Source organism: Perca fluviatilis, chromosome 22, assembly GCF_010015445.1.
Source record: "Perca fluviatilis chromosome 22, GENO_Pfluv_1.0, whole genome shotgun sequence".
NCBI lineage: Eukaryota > Metazoa > Chordata > Actinopteri > Perciformes > Percidae > Perca > Perca fluviatilis.
In genome coordinates this window covers 1,315,490-1,332,735 of record NC_053133.1, presented here as the reverse complement: position 1 = coordinate 1,332,735, position 17,246 = coordinate 1,315,490, and the positions used below count along the sequence as shown (strand labels likewise).

At 38.7% G+C, this 17,246-nt stretch overlaps 1 protein-coding gene across 1 annotated transcript; it reads left to right on the top strand.

Annotated features, from left to right (window-relative positions):
- The first annotated feature begins 325 nt into the window (after positions 1-325).
- On the top strand, positions 326-11,298 carry LOC120551939 (C-C chemokine receptor type 3-like). The gene is made up of 3 exons (XM_039789537.1): positions 326-435; positions 702-898; positions 9,151-11,298. The coding sequence occupies exons 2-3, from the start codon at positions 723-725 to the stop codon at positions 10,007-10,009; spliced, it is 1,035 nt and encodes a 344-aa protein (XP_039645471.1). The 5' UTR covers positions 326-435; positions 702-722; the 3' UTR covers positions 10,010-11,298.
- The last annotated feature ends 5,948 nt before the right edge of the window (positions 11,299-17,246 follow it).

The following is a 17,246-nucleotide window of genomic DNA, read 5'->3' as shown; positions in this document are numbered from 1 at the left end:
AACAAGCTGAGAAGTTTGTCTGTGGTCTTCTGCAGTATTTTGCTACTTCTTGGCACTGACTCCTCTAACTCTAGCACTATTCCAACATCAAGATGGTCATTACAGTAATTTGACATATTAACATGTGATATGGACAGATGCACTTGCCCTGTCTGTGTGAACACAACTTTAGAGTCTCAACTGAACAGTCCAGGGAGGAGACTGTGATTCAGAGGGTGTGTTGATACAGTATGCTCTGCATGCAGGCCATTCCTCCCCCTTATATAAAACACACACACACACACACACACACACACACACACACACACACACACACACACACACACACACACACACACACACACTCCTGTAGTACTTCCTTCCCCTAGCTGGCTGACTTATCTGTCAGACAGTCCGGCCTAGACAACAAGCCGAAGCTTTTCTGCTGGCTGGGCGGTAAGTCATCTCAGCTTAGCATGATCCTCATTCCCACACACATCTGCTTTTATTTTATTTTTTTTGCTTTTTATTTATATGCTCCTCGCAGGTTGTCAGTTAAAGGCATTGCTTTCTAGCTCTGCCTATTTGCATGCCTCAAAGGAGCTCACATGCATGATGTCATAGCTCTTATACACCTTAAAGCATTTATAATGGATTGATTATATCACATTTACATCATGTTGTAAATATTATGTTTGAGGCTGCATTTTTGTTTCTGACAGATTTTCCCGCTAACATTTGAGATGGAGATGGAATCCACAACATATGATTATGACGACGGCAATGAATCGTCCACATCAATCCCACCATGTATTTTTGACGGTGTCAACTATCTGGGAGCTCAGCTATCCATCCTCTTTTACTTTATGTTTGCCTTCAGTCTCTTTGGCAATGGGCTGGTCCTGGTCATCATCCATCGGTGAGTGGACCAACAAGCAAAAACTCTAAGCATAAATAAAAACACTGAGAACATACTTCAGAAGAAATTTAAAGAGTCACATGGTGGTTTGGTTTTGCAGTTTAAAGCAGTTATTATATACTGTATTGGTCCGAATATAAGCCGTATTTTCCCCCCTGGAAATACATCTGAAGAAGTAGGGTCGTCTTATATTTGGGGTCTAGACTTTATCTGTTCAAGTCCCAGAGGCTGGTTTTGGAACGTAAGGGACAGCACCTGTTTCAACAACCAATAGAGAAGTCAGCTGGTAAAGTCAGATATAAACTACAGAAATGAAATTATCCATAATCCATTTTATTTCTGTTACAAACAGCAGAGTTTTACACGGAGCCTCAACGACCATCCAAAAGCACGGTAACGTTACATGGTGGAGAGAGAGATAGAGAGTGAGTGAAGAGAGGGAGCGCCCAGCGGCGTTGGAACAAAGCAGAGAACCAGAGAAATTAAACGTGTTTTCGCCGATTCATCACTACAAATGTAACTGTAGCAAGCATCTCACTATCACTAACGTTATCCACATTCATATTTAGACAGAACAAATGATATATCCAGCTACAAAAAAGCCTAAAAGTCGGAAGTTAGAACGGAAGTACAACGAGGCGTTGCCATGGAGATGATACAGTCTAAAAATGCAAACAGCCAGAGAAAATCGTACCGCTGTCCTCAAAGCTTCCAAGAGATTGACAGGAGAGTCTGTGATTATATAAGCATGGGATGCCCATTACCAGATTAGTCTTGGAATTGTTTACCATTAATATGACACTTCCATGAAAAAAGATAATGAAAAGATTTTATTTAAAAGATTTTAAAAACAACAGCCTACCTTGTTTTATTCAATGTGTTTTTATTAAAATTATTTTCTTTATAAATACAAGATATGGTCGTCAAAAAGTATTTTTCCAAAAATGAGTCTTGAAAGAGTGTGTGTGTGGGGGGTTGTCTTATAACCAAGATTGTCTTATATTCAGACCAATAAAATAAAATTATATATATATATATATATATATATATATATATATATATATATTTTTTCAACCTATGTTTCTGTTTCTAAGTGACTGACGGGAACAACAATCTTTGACATTGGTCCAGTATTAAGCGAGATCGCTGCAGTCGGCAGCGGTGAAACAAGCTACAATTTAAGTTTATAGGACAACTGTCCAGCTTGTATTTACCGTCAGAAAAGTTCTGTTTTGCCACTGACAGGTTCAGCTTAATATTCTAAGTATCTGACAACATTATAGAAAGGGTCCCTTCAGAGATAGACCTTTAAAACCTCTTTGAGACCTTTCTGTTTAACCAGAGACAGCTCTAAAGTCGCTAGCGCTAAACCCACCAAAATAAACTATGTTTATTTCAATCAAAACTAGAGTTGTGATGGTTGGAAAAGTGGAAAGACTATCCAAAACAGCTTTTCACAGTTTTGTTTTGTTGGAAATTTGGAATTGGAAATTGATTTATTTGAAACAGGGACAATGCACAAATAAACTTGTAATACAAGAGAATATGTCTTGGGCCAGGTTATAGCAACAATTGCTAATTTCCACCTGTAGTCCCTGGGTAGGTATGACAATTATAAAATAACAATTTTAAAAAGAAATTTAACAGGACTATAGATGACGTGGTGTCCATAGTTATTAAAACAAGCAGTTTAGCAAAAACAGGGGCACCAGCAACCCACTCAAACAGAAGCAGCAGCTTAGGCACATTAGAGTAGGCTACAATCCAACTCTAGACACTCATTCATACAGTTGAAACCAGATATTTACATACACTCAAAAAAAACCCACAAAAACATTTATTTCTTTACTGTCATACATTAAATCAGAGTAAACTTTTTCTGTTTTAGATAAATACATATTAACATATTTTTTGCATTTGTTAAATGTCAGAATCGAGCGAGGGAGAATTTTTATGTATTTTCTTTATCACTTTCATCAAAGTCAGAAGTATACATACACTTCCTTAGTATTTGGTAGAATTGCCCCGAAACTGTTTGACTGGCGTTACTGAACGTTGGGTATCCTTCCACCCAGCTTTCTACAATAGTGTGCTGGAATTTTGGCCCACTCCTCTTGACAGAACTGGTGTAACTGGGTCAGGTTTGTAGGCCTTCTTGCTCGCACTCGCCTTTTCAGTGCCGCCCACAAATGTTCTATGGGATTGAGATCAGGGCTTTGTGATGGCCACTCCAATACCTTGACTTTGTTGTCCTTAAGCCACTTTGTAACTAATTTGGAGGTATGCTTGGGGTCATTGTCCATTTGGAAGTCCTATTTGCGCCCAAGCTTTAACTTACTGGCTGATGTCTTCAGATGCTGCTTCAATATATCCACAAAATTTTCTTATCTCATGATGCAATCTATTTTGTGAAGTGCACCAGTGCCTTATGCAGCAAAGCAGCCCCACAACAGTATACTACCACAGTTGGGATGGTGTTCTGAGGCTTCAAAGCTTCGCCCTTTTTCCTCCAAATATACCGTTTATCATTATATCCGAACAGTTCAATTTTTGTTTCGTCAGACCACAGGACATGTCTCCAGAAATTAAGATTTTTTTCCCCATGTGCAGTTGCAAACTGTAGTGTGGCTTTTTTATGGTGGTTTTGAAGTAATGGCTTTCTTCTCCAAGAGTAACCTTTTAGCTCATGGTGGTACAGGACTCGTTTACTGTGGATAATGACACTGTCTTACCAGTTTCAGCTAGCATCTTCACAAGCTGCTCTTGTCCTGGGATTGATTCGCACATTTTGCACCAAAAAACGTTCCTCTCTGGGACTCAGAATCCGTCTCCTTCCTGAGCGGTATGATGGTTGTACATTCCCATGTTTTTTATACATGCATATTATTGTCTGAACTGATGAACGTGGGACCTTCAGGCATCTGGAAATTGCACCTAAGGATGAGCCACACTTGTGGAGGTCCACAATTCTTTTCCTGATGTCTTGGTTGATTTCTCTTGATTTTCCCATGATGTCAAAGAAAGAGGCTCTGTGTTTGAGGTGTGCCTTTAAATGCATCCACAGTTCTGTCAAGAGGAGTGGGCCAAAATTCCAACAAACTATTGTAGAAAGCTTGTGGAAGGATACCCAAAACGTTTGGCCCAAGTGAAACAGTTTCGGGGCAATTCTACCAAATACTAAGGAAGTGTATGTATACTTCTGACTTTGATGAAAGTGATAAAAAAAACACATAAAAATTTATTTTTTTTAAGTGTATGTAAATATCTGGTTTCAACTGTACATGGATACACACACACTCACATACAGTATCTTATAGATGTGTGCAAACTTGCTTACTCAATAACCAACTCTTTGTTAGTCATGAGAAAGTGTGGGAATTTGTACATAAGATATATTCCGTGGGAAGGGCTTGAGTAGTTTGCACTGTTATTTCGGAGCAGTGTTACAAACTTTTTCAGAGGGGGAGCAGTGGCACTGTATATGATTTTATGTAGTAAAGACACATTTGAGTGTTTTATTAAATTACCAAAACTAGGTAGATCATATTTGGCAAGTATATGACACACATGTGATGATAATGACGTGTTTTTTGTCATAGATCTTGAGGCAGTTTTTATACAAAGATTCTAAGGGTTTTATGGCTGTTTTACATGCCTGAGACCAAGATGTAATGCAGTATAGAAGGTGGGGGATGCTCATTGAATTTAAGTATGTACTAGATGCTTCAGTGGTGAGAGTTTCTTACGTATCTAAAACTTACTAAATTGAATTTCAGTTTGTTGCACAAGTTTTTAACATGAGTGTTGAGTTACCCCCAGATACTTAAATTTCTCTACATGTTTTATATATTGGCCATTTACTAACATTTCAGGATATGTTGGGGAGCTCAAAGACCAAACACAACAGCAGCTAATGTAGCTAGCATTAGCTAACATGTTAACTAATGTTGGCTAAAGCTAAAGGGCTCGTTAAACTTAGCTTAGAGAGTAGGTTAACATTCTGGCAATGATATCCATGGTAATCATAACTTTGGTTTGGTTTTTGGTCACATTAATACGTCCATGGTATTATCTTATGAAGTTATGATACATCCGAGGGATGTATGTTGTAAAGCCTGTTACGTGGATGTAACGTCATTAGCGTTTCCCAAACTGGCGGGGCTATCGGCTAGCTAGCTAGTTGCTAACATGAGGGTTAGCTAGCATGGCTGTATTAAGATCATGCCTACATAACGTTACTACACCCAATGGCTGTATGCTGTAAAGCTTGTAACGTGGATGAGAGATGAAGCCATGGATGAGCTCTGTTCACGAAACTGCAGGCTAACTGCTAGCGCTAGCTAGTAGCTAGCTAGCTAGTAGCACGACATAATGATTTAATCTCCTTGGTGTCTAGCTAAATACATCTATCGTTTATTTAGTTAAGCATGTAAACGATCGGGAACAAAGAAAACACAATGTTTAATGTTAGTGAATATTTTAGACAATGAAAACGGCGAGTTCATGAGTTCGCCACTTGTAAGAGCCACGAGAGATAAGCTCATGAACGAGCATGTTGCTACCGGTTGCTACGACAACACAAACAAATTGTTGCTAGTGCGCGTGTCCACCGTGACGTCATGGGCCAAGAATGCGGAAAAGCCGAGCTCCATGTTGTCTTAATGCGCTTTTGAGCACTCTCATTGGAACGTACGGGGCTTCCCGCCGAACACTGTATCCAGTTCTCTTAATACATCCATGGTTGACACTTCAGCGTGAGAAATCGGGGGTGTGGCGTGTGAGCGTGTGAAACCAATCAAATGCGTGTGTCTCACGGCCAATGCGTGAGAGTTGGCAGCTCTGAAATAGTCTTTCCGGAAAATAATTTGGAATGCGTGGGGGTAAAACTTACACTATCTCCCCAAAATGCCCCCCTGCTGCCACAAATGAATTTTTGATTGTCTAAATGTCATACTTAAACAACATGGAAAAATGGAAGTCATTCTAATGGGTGATTTTAACTTAAACTGGCAGGACAAAACACGTAGGAAAAAGCTTAAAGATATTGCCAAAACTTTTCAGATAACGCAGATGATCCATAAGCCCACAAGAATAACTAAGTCTTTCCCAAACGCTTTTAAACTTAATTTTCACAAATAAACCAGATAGAATTAGAAAAGATTTATAACATCATTACTGGGTTATCAGATCATAATCTTACTCTGGCCTCCAGAAGATTGTCAAAAACTCTCCAAATCTCGGAGAACACAGATGGGAGGAGTTATATTTTGAATGTGCACAAAGTTATAAACATGAGCAGAAATCTGATGTAACACATCTGAGCTATTGAAGTCCAGGGGTTTATAAATTAATTAAAATGAATTAATGTATGATTTACATGAATAAGTGCCACCTGCACATTTAAAGAGATTTAGCCTACTTCCCCAACAAAAGACGCAAAAGAGGAGGGAAGAGTAAATTGTTGACTCAGAGAGATGATGTTAAATTAGAAAAAGTTGATCTACTAGACTAGAGAATAGTTGAAAGTAATACAGAATGCCTGAGGGCCGTTTTTTTCTATATTTTCAATTGTTTCCGGCATAAATTGATGTAAAAAAAGAGGGTAGAAATAGGTACATAAAAATCCAGTGTTTAATGCTCAAAATTATATGTCTCCTGGTGTCCAAAAAAATGGTTATTTCTATTTATTTAGTTTTAAAGGATTAGAATGTATGTAAATCAGTGGTTTTCAGTCTTTAGAATTTCAGTGGTCCTAGTAGATCCCTTTGGTAGACCAATGTTAATTTAACTTGTGTGTGTGTGTGGGGTAAAGAGAGAGAATGGGAGAAGGAAGTTTGTGTGAGGTGGACCTGGTGACCACAGACCCAAATCTTCTCAGCTGTTGCTACTGCCATATGATGCACTGTCTCTTCATGTGACACATTATGTTTGGCACATTGTATGGGTCACTTCTTATATCATAACAAGGTAATACAATGTGTAATCAAGTGATGACTGATTAACAGTAATGTAAATGCTAAATGCCCTAATACCTGTTGATACTACAACAATGCAAAGTTTGCAGTTTTGCACATATCATGTAAGACTCGATTTCTCCATTTCTTTGCACAAAACTCTCCAGAAAGTGCCATTTAATAGTTTTTAAAAAAAAATCTCCCATACCCCCGGACCCCCCTAGGGAGAACCCCCCCCCCCCACACATAACAAATCACAATTTAAACCCTGACAGTAATGATGCTGAATGAGCCAAAGAAATTTGCTTTGTACGCAGCAAAATTTGGGTTCGCCCCACCAAATCTCACTCAAAGGTTTTGGGAAAAGTTGGCAGCTGCTATTTGCTGACTTTAAATGCTGTCTTTCACATATATCAGGACGCCACCCCCTTTCCCTTTGCTTCTGTCCCATCTGTACACATTATACCCTGGGATATTAAAAACAGATAAAGGGGTTGTTGGGGTTAACTAAGTCTCTGTGAGGCATAAGTAATCAATGTTTGAGTACGTCTTTAAATGTTTAAGTTGTTCGGTCTTTGAGATAATGCTACGTATATTCAGCTGTCCACCGAAAATGGTGGGTTTAGGGAACGCTATTTCGTAGATGTTTAAAAAAAGGTCGACCTCCTTAGAAATCCTTTCCATAATGTTATCAGACACTTAGAATATTAATATTAATATAGAATATTAATCTGAGCCTGTCAGTGGCAAAACAAGAACTTTTGTAAAGGTAAATACAAGCTGGACAATTGCCCTATTAACTTACATTGTAGCTTGTTTCGCCACTGCAGTGATCTCTCTTAATACTGGACCAATGTCAAAGATTGTTGTTCCCATCAGTCACTTAGACACAAAAACATAGGAAAATAGGGTCCAGGTTGGAAAAACAGTAGTTACCCTTTAATTCAGCTCGGACACGGTTGTGGGACAGTCAACAGTAAACATTAAGGCTTATATCAAAGAGATCAAATTACAGACCGGAACATTACATGCTGCACCTTTCCTGTGAATCATGCTTGTGAAGGCAATGTAAATTCAGTGCGAAATTGGCGGACCCCACCACAAGCAATGAAAACTATATAGAGTTAAAGAATGTAAATACACTGAATGGCTATTGGTGAAAAAATAAAAGCATCAGAAATGGGATTTAATTAAATGAAAATCTTAAGGATTATACTTTAAATTTAAATCATTCTTCAAATGTAAATTGATGATAGTGATACTTTTCCCACATCATTAATTTCTTAAAGTCTGTAGCATAGGGCGGGTGTTCTTATAATTCTGTATTTTTAACCTAAAAAAATGAAAATGAAAAATGAAAAAAATGCACGTTCACTCTTACAGCTAGAATCCAAAGTTTTAACGATTCTGACATCATTTGGGAGCCAGAATGGTCAGAGCCGTTAAATGACAGGCTTCAGTTCTAGACCATTTATGGAGCAAAGACACCCACTGGGAGAGTATAAGATGAAGTCATACTAGGAGTTTCTTATTCTGTTATCCACAGAGAGAGTAATACAGTAGCTACCCAGTAGGTAAAGTTCTTCTCTCTAAGCCCCCTGAGTTACCTCCACTCTGTCACTGTCTGCCAACTCTCCTTTCTCCACCCTGGTCTCCATCACTGCTCGCTACCTTTGTGAGCAAACAAATATTTCTGGTGGTCATGGAAACACAAAACTACATTGTCAGAGATGAGCTCAGCAAACTCTCCCTGGGCCTCGAACTGAAAGAGTGTTTTTATTGCAGTATATTTTAGAGGGTTAAAGACATGCTTTGTCAGCTGCATGCTGAAAGGGTGACAGCTCAAGGAAAGTAAAGACCAATTTCTATGGTACCATTAAAAAGAAATTGAGGCCAGTTTTCAGTTGTAATTTCTACAACTGAAAACAACTTTCTTTTTTCACATTTAAAAGGCAAATGAACAAAAATCAATACTTTGTCAGTACTGTTTTTGCAGCAATAGGCAAGACTGAAATCATATTCAATCACATCATTATTATTCGCTGAAGCATTGACCTCTGAGAATTGGAGTTATGATTCACTAAAGCCATAAATGTTCGCCCGGCTGAAATGTTTGTTGGCTTTTATATCAGATCTTAAATATCTTAAATTTGCAGCATGATCTTTAGCCAATTGTACAGCTTCAGCAGGTTTTTAAAGTATGAAGAAACCACCTAAAGTCAGTGTCAAAAATGCTTATATGACCCATAGGCATTTAGTAGTTCCCTCCATCTAACTGTTGAAATGACCACCTCCTAGGTTTGAGAAGCTGACCACTGTGACCAACATCTTGCTGCTGAACCTGGTGGTGTCCTCCCTGATCTTCATGAGCAGCCTTCCCTTCTTGGGAGTCTACTCGCAGCTCTCCTACTGGATCTTCGGCAAGTTCATGTGCAAGATTGTTGGCACCGTCTACTATCTGGGCTTCTACAGTTCTGTCCTCTTTCTAACTCTTTTGACCTTCGACAGACACCTTGCAGTTGTGTACTCCTTGGGCGCACCGCAAATCAGGAGTCAAAGATATGCGGTATTGTCCTGCGCTGTAGTGTGGCTTGTCAGCGGCCTGGCGTGCATCAGGCCGATGATTCTCCACACCACTTTCACACATATGGAAAACATGACATACTGTCAGGACTTTCCTGGTGACCTAACGTTTTTAAATGTAAAGCTGCTGAGAAGATCTGGTTTTTACCTTCAGCTTATCCTTTTCTTGATCATTCCTCTGGCTGTTATTATCTACTGCTACGTTAGGATTGCTATCACTGTCATGTCATCCAGGATAGTTGCCAAGTTCAAGACAGTCAGGTTAATATTTTTCATTGTCCTGATGTTTTTTATGTGCTGGACCCCATTCAACATTGTATTGCTAATGCAGGAAAATACCTCAGAAAACTGTGAGGAAACGAAGAAATTGGCTTATGCTCTTCACGTCACTCGTGTCTTTGCCTACATTTACTTTTGCATCAGTCCAATCTTCTACACATTTGTTGGAAAAAAGTTCCAGAACTATTTCAGACAGATGCTGGTGAAATGTTTTCCGGGGTTAAAAAAGCATGTTTCGGTCAGTCAACAAAGCAGAACCAATATGTCTACAAGAAGTACACCCAATGACTTGTAAGAATGGCCTGCCATGTGTTCAACAAACAAATGAAGTGCTGTTAGTGTTGTTTTTGGATTGTCAAGGTTTAGGGTAATGAAATACATAAGTAGTGATTTAGTCTTGCCTATTAAATCTGAAATAACAGATTTTTGTGTTCCATCCTATTGAGAAACAAATATGTGCTTGTATAACAATTTCTCAGGGACATACTGATTAATATTTTCTTAGCAGTGTTGCTTATTTCACCGTTCTCAAGCTGTTGACATGTTTTGAAAGTTAGTCGTCAAAGTCTTTTCCAAATTGAACCTCCTGTCACCTCTTTAAAGGGCAACTATTATATAGCATTTATAGCTTAATACTTGCATTTTGTATTTGTACTAGAACATGTTTTCATGCCTCAATGTTCAAAAACACTTTATCTTTCTCATACTGCCCATGGCTGCTGCACCTGTCTTCACCCTCTGTCTGAGATGCTCACTGTTGTTTCACTAGTAGCAGCTAGAGCTACTGCAACAGAGCATATAGCAGGACTGTTCTGTGAAAAATCTTGAATAAAGGCTTCTAAACCAAATACTACACAACCGGACATGTCCCAGCAGTAATGTTACCCAAAATTGGGGAGAAATTACCAACATTATACTTTATATATATATATAGATTACGAAGTTTTGGCCATGTTTTATATAAAAATCGAACATTATAACATTGTAGAAAAGCATAATTTGTCCCCTTTGAACAACCCATGTTAATGTAGACTAGATAGGCAAGTTTAGCTGAGCTGTTGGAAAAGATGGTTCCCTACAGAAAAACACAACACTCTTTTTGCCTTTCTTTTTGACTTCTTTTTTGTCTCACGAGTGTGGGTTGTTGTTGGTGTAAGAACTAACTAGAGTTACAATATAGCAGCATTAACTGTGGCCAACTGACTCTGTTAGTCTGACAGTAGAGTATCTCATAGAAAATCCATATATAGTGCGCTTCTCTAGAACCATGAATCAAGTGTGTACACTCACTGTCCAGTCATTTTCCACATGGCTGGCTTGTGACTATTTGTTTGATTTTGTCCATGTAGTGTCTTATGTGAAAAATGTTCTTTATAAAATTGATTTTAAATAATGTAAAAAGACAGTTGATTATGAAGTATTGTGGTGATTGATTTATTGTCCAAGTTTTATAAGAAGCACATTAAGATGAGAGCTGCACCAAAAAAGGGAGGTAAACGCTTCATGATTGGTTGGTTTTTGATTGAGTCGGCTCTTGCAAATTGTAAATATAAGCTGCTTGATTAAATCAAACCTTTGAATCAGTATGCTACATGTTTTTGTTTTTCACATCCCTTTAACTTGAGTTTTAGACAGCACTGGGTAAGGGAAGTTCTGGTTGCATTACTGATCTGGACAGCTCATATAACCACATAACCAAGATATGCTTATGAACGGGGCTTGAGTCATTAACATATTACTTAATCACCACCCCCAAAAAAAAAAAACCCTGCTGACTATATTTTCTGTTGTGAGTTTAAAAGGTCAGTTCACCCAATCCAAAAAAAATAGATGGAATGGTATCAAGCAGATAGTTTTGGCCTTAAATTTGAAATATTTGTGTCAATGCTGATTCAGCATACATTCAGTTACAAAAAAACATTAAAACATCAAAATGTTCAGCTCTTTAAGCACATGATGGGACTTCTTCAACATTTGTTCTGCTATTTATACTTTTTAAAACATTAAATGAAATGCATTTTCTTAGTAGTTGTTGAATTTCTGCCTCCACCCTTTACAGTTTAGAATTTTAATTTGTTAAGGTTTATGACCTTGAACCTGCACAACTACTGACATTCCCATCAGCCTTAGCTGTACTTTGTGGTGCCAATCAGCAAATGTTTTTAAGTATGTACGTAACAGTGTAGACCCGTACCATGCAAAAATAATCTGCAGTAATAATCTGTTTATTTCTGGCCACCATTAGTTAAGAAAACGGATAATACAATCTGCATCTTAAATGAATTTATTTAGTAGCATTTAGCTCAAAGCATAGGTGTGCCTAAGTACAGCTACATAGAGCCACTGTAGACCATGTAGACCATCTTAATTGCCATTTCTGTTAGTGTGGCCAATGAAACTATAGTCACTTTCAACATATTGTGTGTGTGTGTGTGCGTGTGTGTGTGTGTGTGTGTGTGTGTGTGTGTGTGTGTGGATACAGACATATTAAAACCTGGACACACATTGGCACAAATTAGATACCATTAGAAGAAAGTGAGAAAGTATTTGTTTTACTTTATCTAAATTGCCCAAAACGTGTACATTTTCTGTATATTGGATCTGCTCTTAATTGTTGTGCAATAGCCTGCACATGAAAATAATGAGACCAATTTTTAAGTTGTTTGTAAGTTGATGTTTAAGGATCACCTTTCAAACTACCCTCCTGCCTCAGCGCCTCAATTTTCCTTCTCTGGCACTGCTGGATTTCAACCTGTACACTACTCTGTGATAAATTGTAACCCAGGCTTAATTTTCTGCCATTCTTTCCACTGGAGGAGAGAGGGAGAAAAAAATAAATAAATAAATCTGTCAAGAATGAACAGAGACGTCATCAGAAAGTAATGTTTTCAGATAAGAGCTATTTATCTCCAATTTTCTCTGGTATTTCACGAAGGCCGGGGGGAAGTTAGAAGACACTTGACATTATCGACTGAAGATTATCAGATTAAGCATGTTTTGCAAACAGGAGGAAAGAGGAAGCAAAGTCTTGTGCAACAGAAATTCAGTAGAAGCTGGGGGAGGTGAGTAATATTTGTAAGTGAGGACGGTTTGACACAGACACCACCGTGTTTATAGAATTCACCTGTGTTACTGAAAATAACGGGTCAGCTACTGAATGTGTCCTGCATGTTAACAACAAGTTCACTGTTCCAGCAGCGTCTCACTAGCTGCTAGGGAGGTGACTGATATGATTATAATGATATAAAACACAAACACTCATCCAGAAGGGTCATTGCTATAGTAGCACACACACAAACACACACACACACACACACACACACACACACACACACACACACACACACACACACACACACACACACACACACTATAAAAAAGAGACAATATATTGTAAGTCAAAGTGCAAAGGTATTATGAAGAAAATGTATGCAAAGTATCACAAGTAAAAGTACTCAATGCCTAGAAATGGTTCCTGGGCAGGTTGTACTATTATATATTATACCATTTGAATATTATTACTTTTGCATCTCTATATAGATTTTTTTTTTCAATTGCTAACAAGTGTTTACCTATACTTAAGTTGCTTCTTCAAAACTATTAACACAGCAACACACCCTACGTCACACCATTAGCCAAGTAGTACATTTCCTGCCAAATAGTACATTTTCTGCTCTAAACCACATATTGTTTATTACAGTTTTTTTCTGTTGCTAAACGACAGTGGGCACAACTGGAGACACATGTGGCCAAAACTCTAACTCCAGTCTGCACAGCAGCAGTTCATGTGGGCCAAACTCTAGTTCCTTTTTCATTGTTTTAACAGTTTTCAAAACTCTACACACTTATCACATGACTTTAACCACAACGTGCACAACACTGTGGATCTACAGCACTTTGTTCAAATGCTAACACACTGCTGTCAAGACTCTTGACCACAACAAATGGATTTCAGCATTTCAAACACTGCTGATTGCAATGTTAGCTGATAAAGCAGCCTAAGCAGGTGTCTTGTCTGACTTGTTAGTGAACACATATTTTATATACATATATATATATTTTTTTTAAATAAAGAAACACCAAGTGAGAATGAAACAGTTATACATTGTACCATCCAAGAGAAACAGTGAACAGGTAAAAGAGATATCAATATGTATATATGGGTTATATTAACTACACTGTTGGGTTATTTTAACCCAACATTTGGGTTAAGTATTTAACCCAGAAGTTGGGTCAAAAAGAGTAACCCAATTTTCTGGGTTGAAATAACCCAGAAATTAGTTGGTCCCTTTTTAACCCAGGAGTTTTAAGAGTGTGACTTTTGAGCTGTTTGATGTTGACTCCTGTGCTTGGAATCATTGCACTCAGTTCCTTTTTCATTAGTGATGGTTTGCCACACCCTCTATACTATTGTTTTTGTGGACCCACAGAATGTTTGTTTGTTTTCTTTTTTATACCCAAATGAGCTTCATTTTATTGTAGTGTTCTCAGTTCTGAAACAGAAAATGGGCCTATATGCATTCCCCTGGGTGCTCTCAGTGTCATCTATAACATTGTTCCCAATTCATTGTCCATGGAGCAGTTCCAGACTGTATATGTGATAACATCACAAATTTGAGTTTAAGCACTCTAACTTTTGGATGTGGGAGAGTTGATCAGACTATTTTGGACTGTCCATTGGAATAAAATGTATGAGTTTTGAAAATGGGCATCCCCTTTAATTCAAGTGAAATCTCTTTTAAAGTGCTCATATTATGCTCATTTTCAGGTTCAAAATTGTATTTAGAGGTTATATCAAAATAGGTTAATGTGGTTTAATTTTCAAAAAACACCATATTTTTGTTGTACTGCACATTGCTGCAGCTCCTCTTTTCACCCTGTGTGTTGAGCTCTCACTTCTGTTCCATCTTTGTTGGGAGTCACGCATGCTCAGTACCTAGGTAAGGACTACTAGCCAGTCAGAAGGAGAGTATGAGGACGTGCCCTGACAGTACCTAGGTAAGGACTACTAGCCAGTCAGAAGCAGAGTATGAGGGCGTGCCCTGACAGTAGCTAGGTAAGGACTACTAGCCAGTCAGAAGCAGAGTATGAGGGCGTGCCCTGACAGTAGCTAGGTAAGGACTACTAGCCAGTCAGAAGCAGAGTATGAGGGCGTGCTCTGACAGTACCTAGGTAAGGACTACTAGCCAGTCAGAAGCAGAGTATGAGGGCGTGCCACACTAGCAGCTAGGCGAGCATTATACAGTGCCTTGCGAAAGTATTCGGCCCCCTTGAACGTTTCGACCTTTTGCCACATTTCAGGCCTCAAACATAAAGATATAAAACTGTAATTTTTTGTGAAGAATCAACAACAAGTGGGTACCAATTATGAAGTGGAACGAAATTCATTGGCTATTTCAAACTTTTTTAACAAATAAAAAACTGAAAAAGTGGGCGTGCAAAATTATTCAGCCCCTTTACTTTCAGTGCAGCAAACTCTCCTCAGAAGTTCAGTGAGGATCTCTGAATGATCCAATGTTGACCTAAATGACTAATGATGATAAATAGAATCCAGCTGTGTGTAATCAAGTCTCCGTATAAATGCACCTGCTCTGTGATAGTCTCAGAGGTCCGTTAAAAAGCGCAGAGAGCATCATGAAGAACAAGGAACACACCAGGTAGGCCGAGATACTGTTGTGAAGAAGTTTAAAGCCGGATTTGGATACAAAAAGGATTTCCCAAGCTTTAAACATCCCAAGGAGCACTGTGCAAGCGATAATATTGAAATGGAAGGAGTATCAGACCACTACAAATCTCACGAAGACCCGGCCGTCCCTCTAAACTTTCAGCTCATACAATGAGAAGACTGATCAGATATGCAGCCAAGAGGCCCATGATCACTCTGGATGAACTGCAGAGATCTACAGCTGAGGTGGGAGACTCTGTCCATAGGACAACAACTCAGTCGTTATACTGCACAAATCTGGCCTTTATGGAAGAGTGGCAAGAAGAAAGCCATTTCTTAAAGATATCCATAAAAGTGTCGTTTAAAGTTTGCCACAAAGCCACCTGGGAGACACACCAAACATGTGGAAGAAGGTGCCTGTGGTCAGATGAAACCAAAATCAAACTTTTTGGCAACAATGCAAAACGTTATGTTTGGCGTAAAAGCAACACAGCTCATCACCCTGAACACACCATCCCCACTGTCAAACATGGTGGTGGCAGCATCATGGTTTTGGGCCTGCTTTGCTTCAGCAGGGACAGGGAAGATGGTTAAAATTGATGGGAAGATGGATGGAGCCAAATACAGGACCATTCTGGAAGAAAACCTGATGGAGTCTGCAAAAGACCTGAGACTGGGACGGAGATTTGTCTTCCAACAAGACAATGATCCAAAACATAAAGCAAAATCTACAATGGAATGGTTCACAAATAAACATATCCAGGTGTTAGAATGGCCAAGTCAAAGTCCAGACCTGAATCCAATCGAGAATCTGTGGAAAGAACTGAAAACTGCTGTTCACAAACGCTCTCCATCCAACCTAACGGAGTTCGAGCTGTTTGGCAAGGAGGAATGGGCAAAAATGTCAGTCTCTCGATGTGCAAAACTGATAGAGACATACCCCAAGCGAACTTACAGCTGTAATCGCAGCAAAAGGTGGCGCTACAAAGTATTAACTTAAGGGGGCTGAATAATTTTGCACGCCCAATATTTCAGTTTTTTATTTGTTTAAAAGGTTTGAAATATCCAATAAATTTCGTTCCACTTCATGATTGTGTCCCACTTGTTGTTGATTCTTCACAAAAAATTACAGTTTTATATCTTTATGTTTGAGGCCTGAAATGTGGCAAAAGGTCGAAAAGTTCAAGGGGCCGAATACTTTCGCAAGGCACTGTAACGTGTGTTCCAAAGTGACAACGTTTGTCTCTAGTAAAGGCTGGACTACAGTAGAGCTGTTTGGAGCAGTTTGTGAACAGTGTTTTCTGTTGGAGATGGTAAGTCCCTTTGGGGGGGGGGGACTTTGGGCTTTTTCACTTTGTAAACCTATAACGTGCACAAAAAATATGTATAACACAATGCATGAAAGGGAAAAAGCCAAAAAGCATAATATGAGCACTCTAAGATAACGTTTGTTACACTACCATCTATCTAGGTACTGACCAAAACATACGCAAAGTGGGGTTTATCTATATATCTGACTTCTGCCTTTTTCTGATAACTGCTTGAAATGTTGTGACTTGGTGCATATTTCAACGAATTATTTTGACATTTGCTCTGTGCGTGTTTCCTGAACATCAGTGTGTGTGTGTGTGTGTGTGTGTGTGTGTGTGTTTGTGTGTGTGCATGCAGGTATTGTAGCATTATTGACAAGGACATGTTAAACAGAATTGCACCTTCTTTGTTATTTTCCTGGTACTGTTCAAAATGTATTTTGTTATGACTAGCTCACCCTCTTTTCCTACATGAGAAAAAAGTTATTTGCCAAAAATGTTGTAAAACTTTGCTCTCCGAGGAGATAGGCAGAAGAAAGAGATCTCTCTTGCTTCAC

Coding starts and splice junctions, on each gene's coding strand:
- LOC120551939 (XM_039789537.1), top strand. CDS start 723: ATGGAGATGGAATCCACAACATATGATTATGACGACGGCAATGAATCG. Junction 899..9,150: donor GTCCTGGTCATCATCCATCG/GTGAGTGGACCA, acceptor ACCACCTCCTAG/GTTTGAGAAGCTGACCACTG.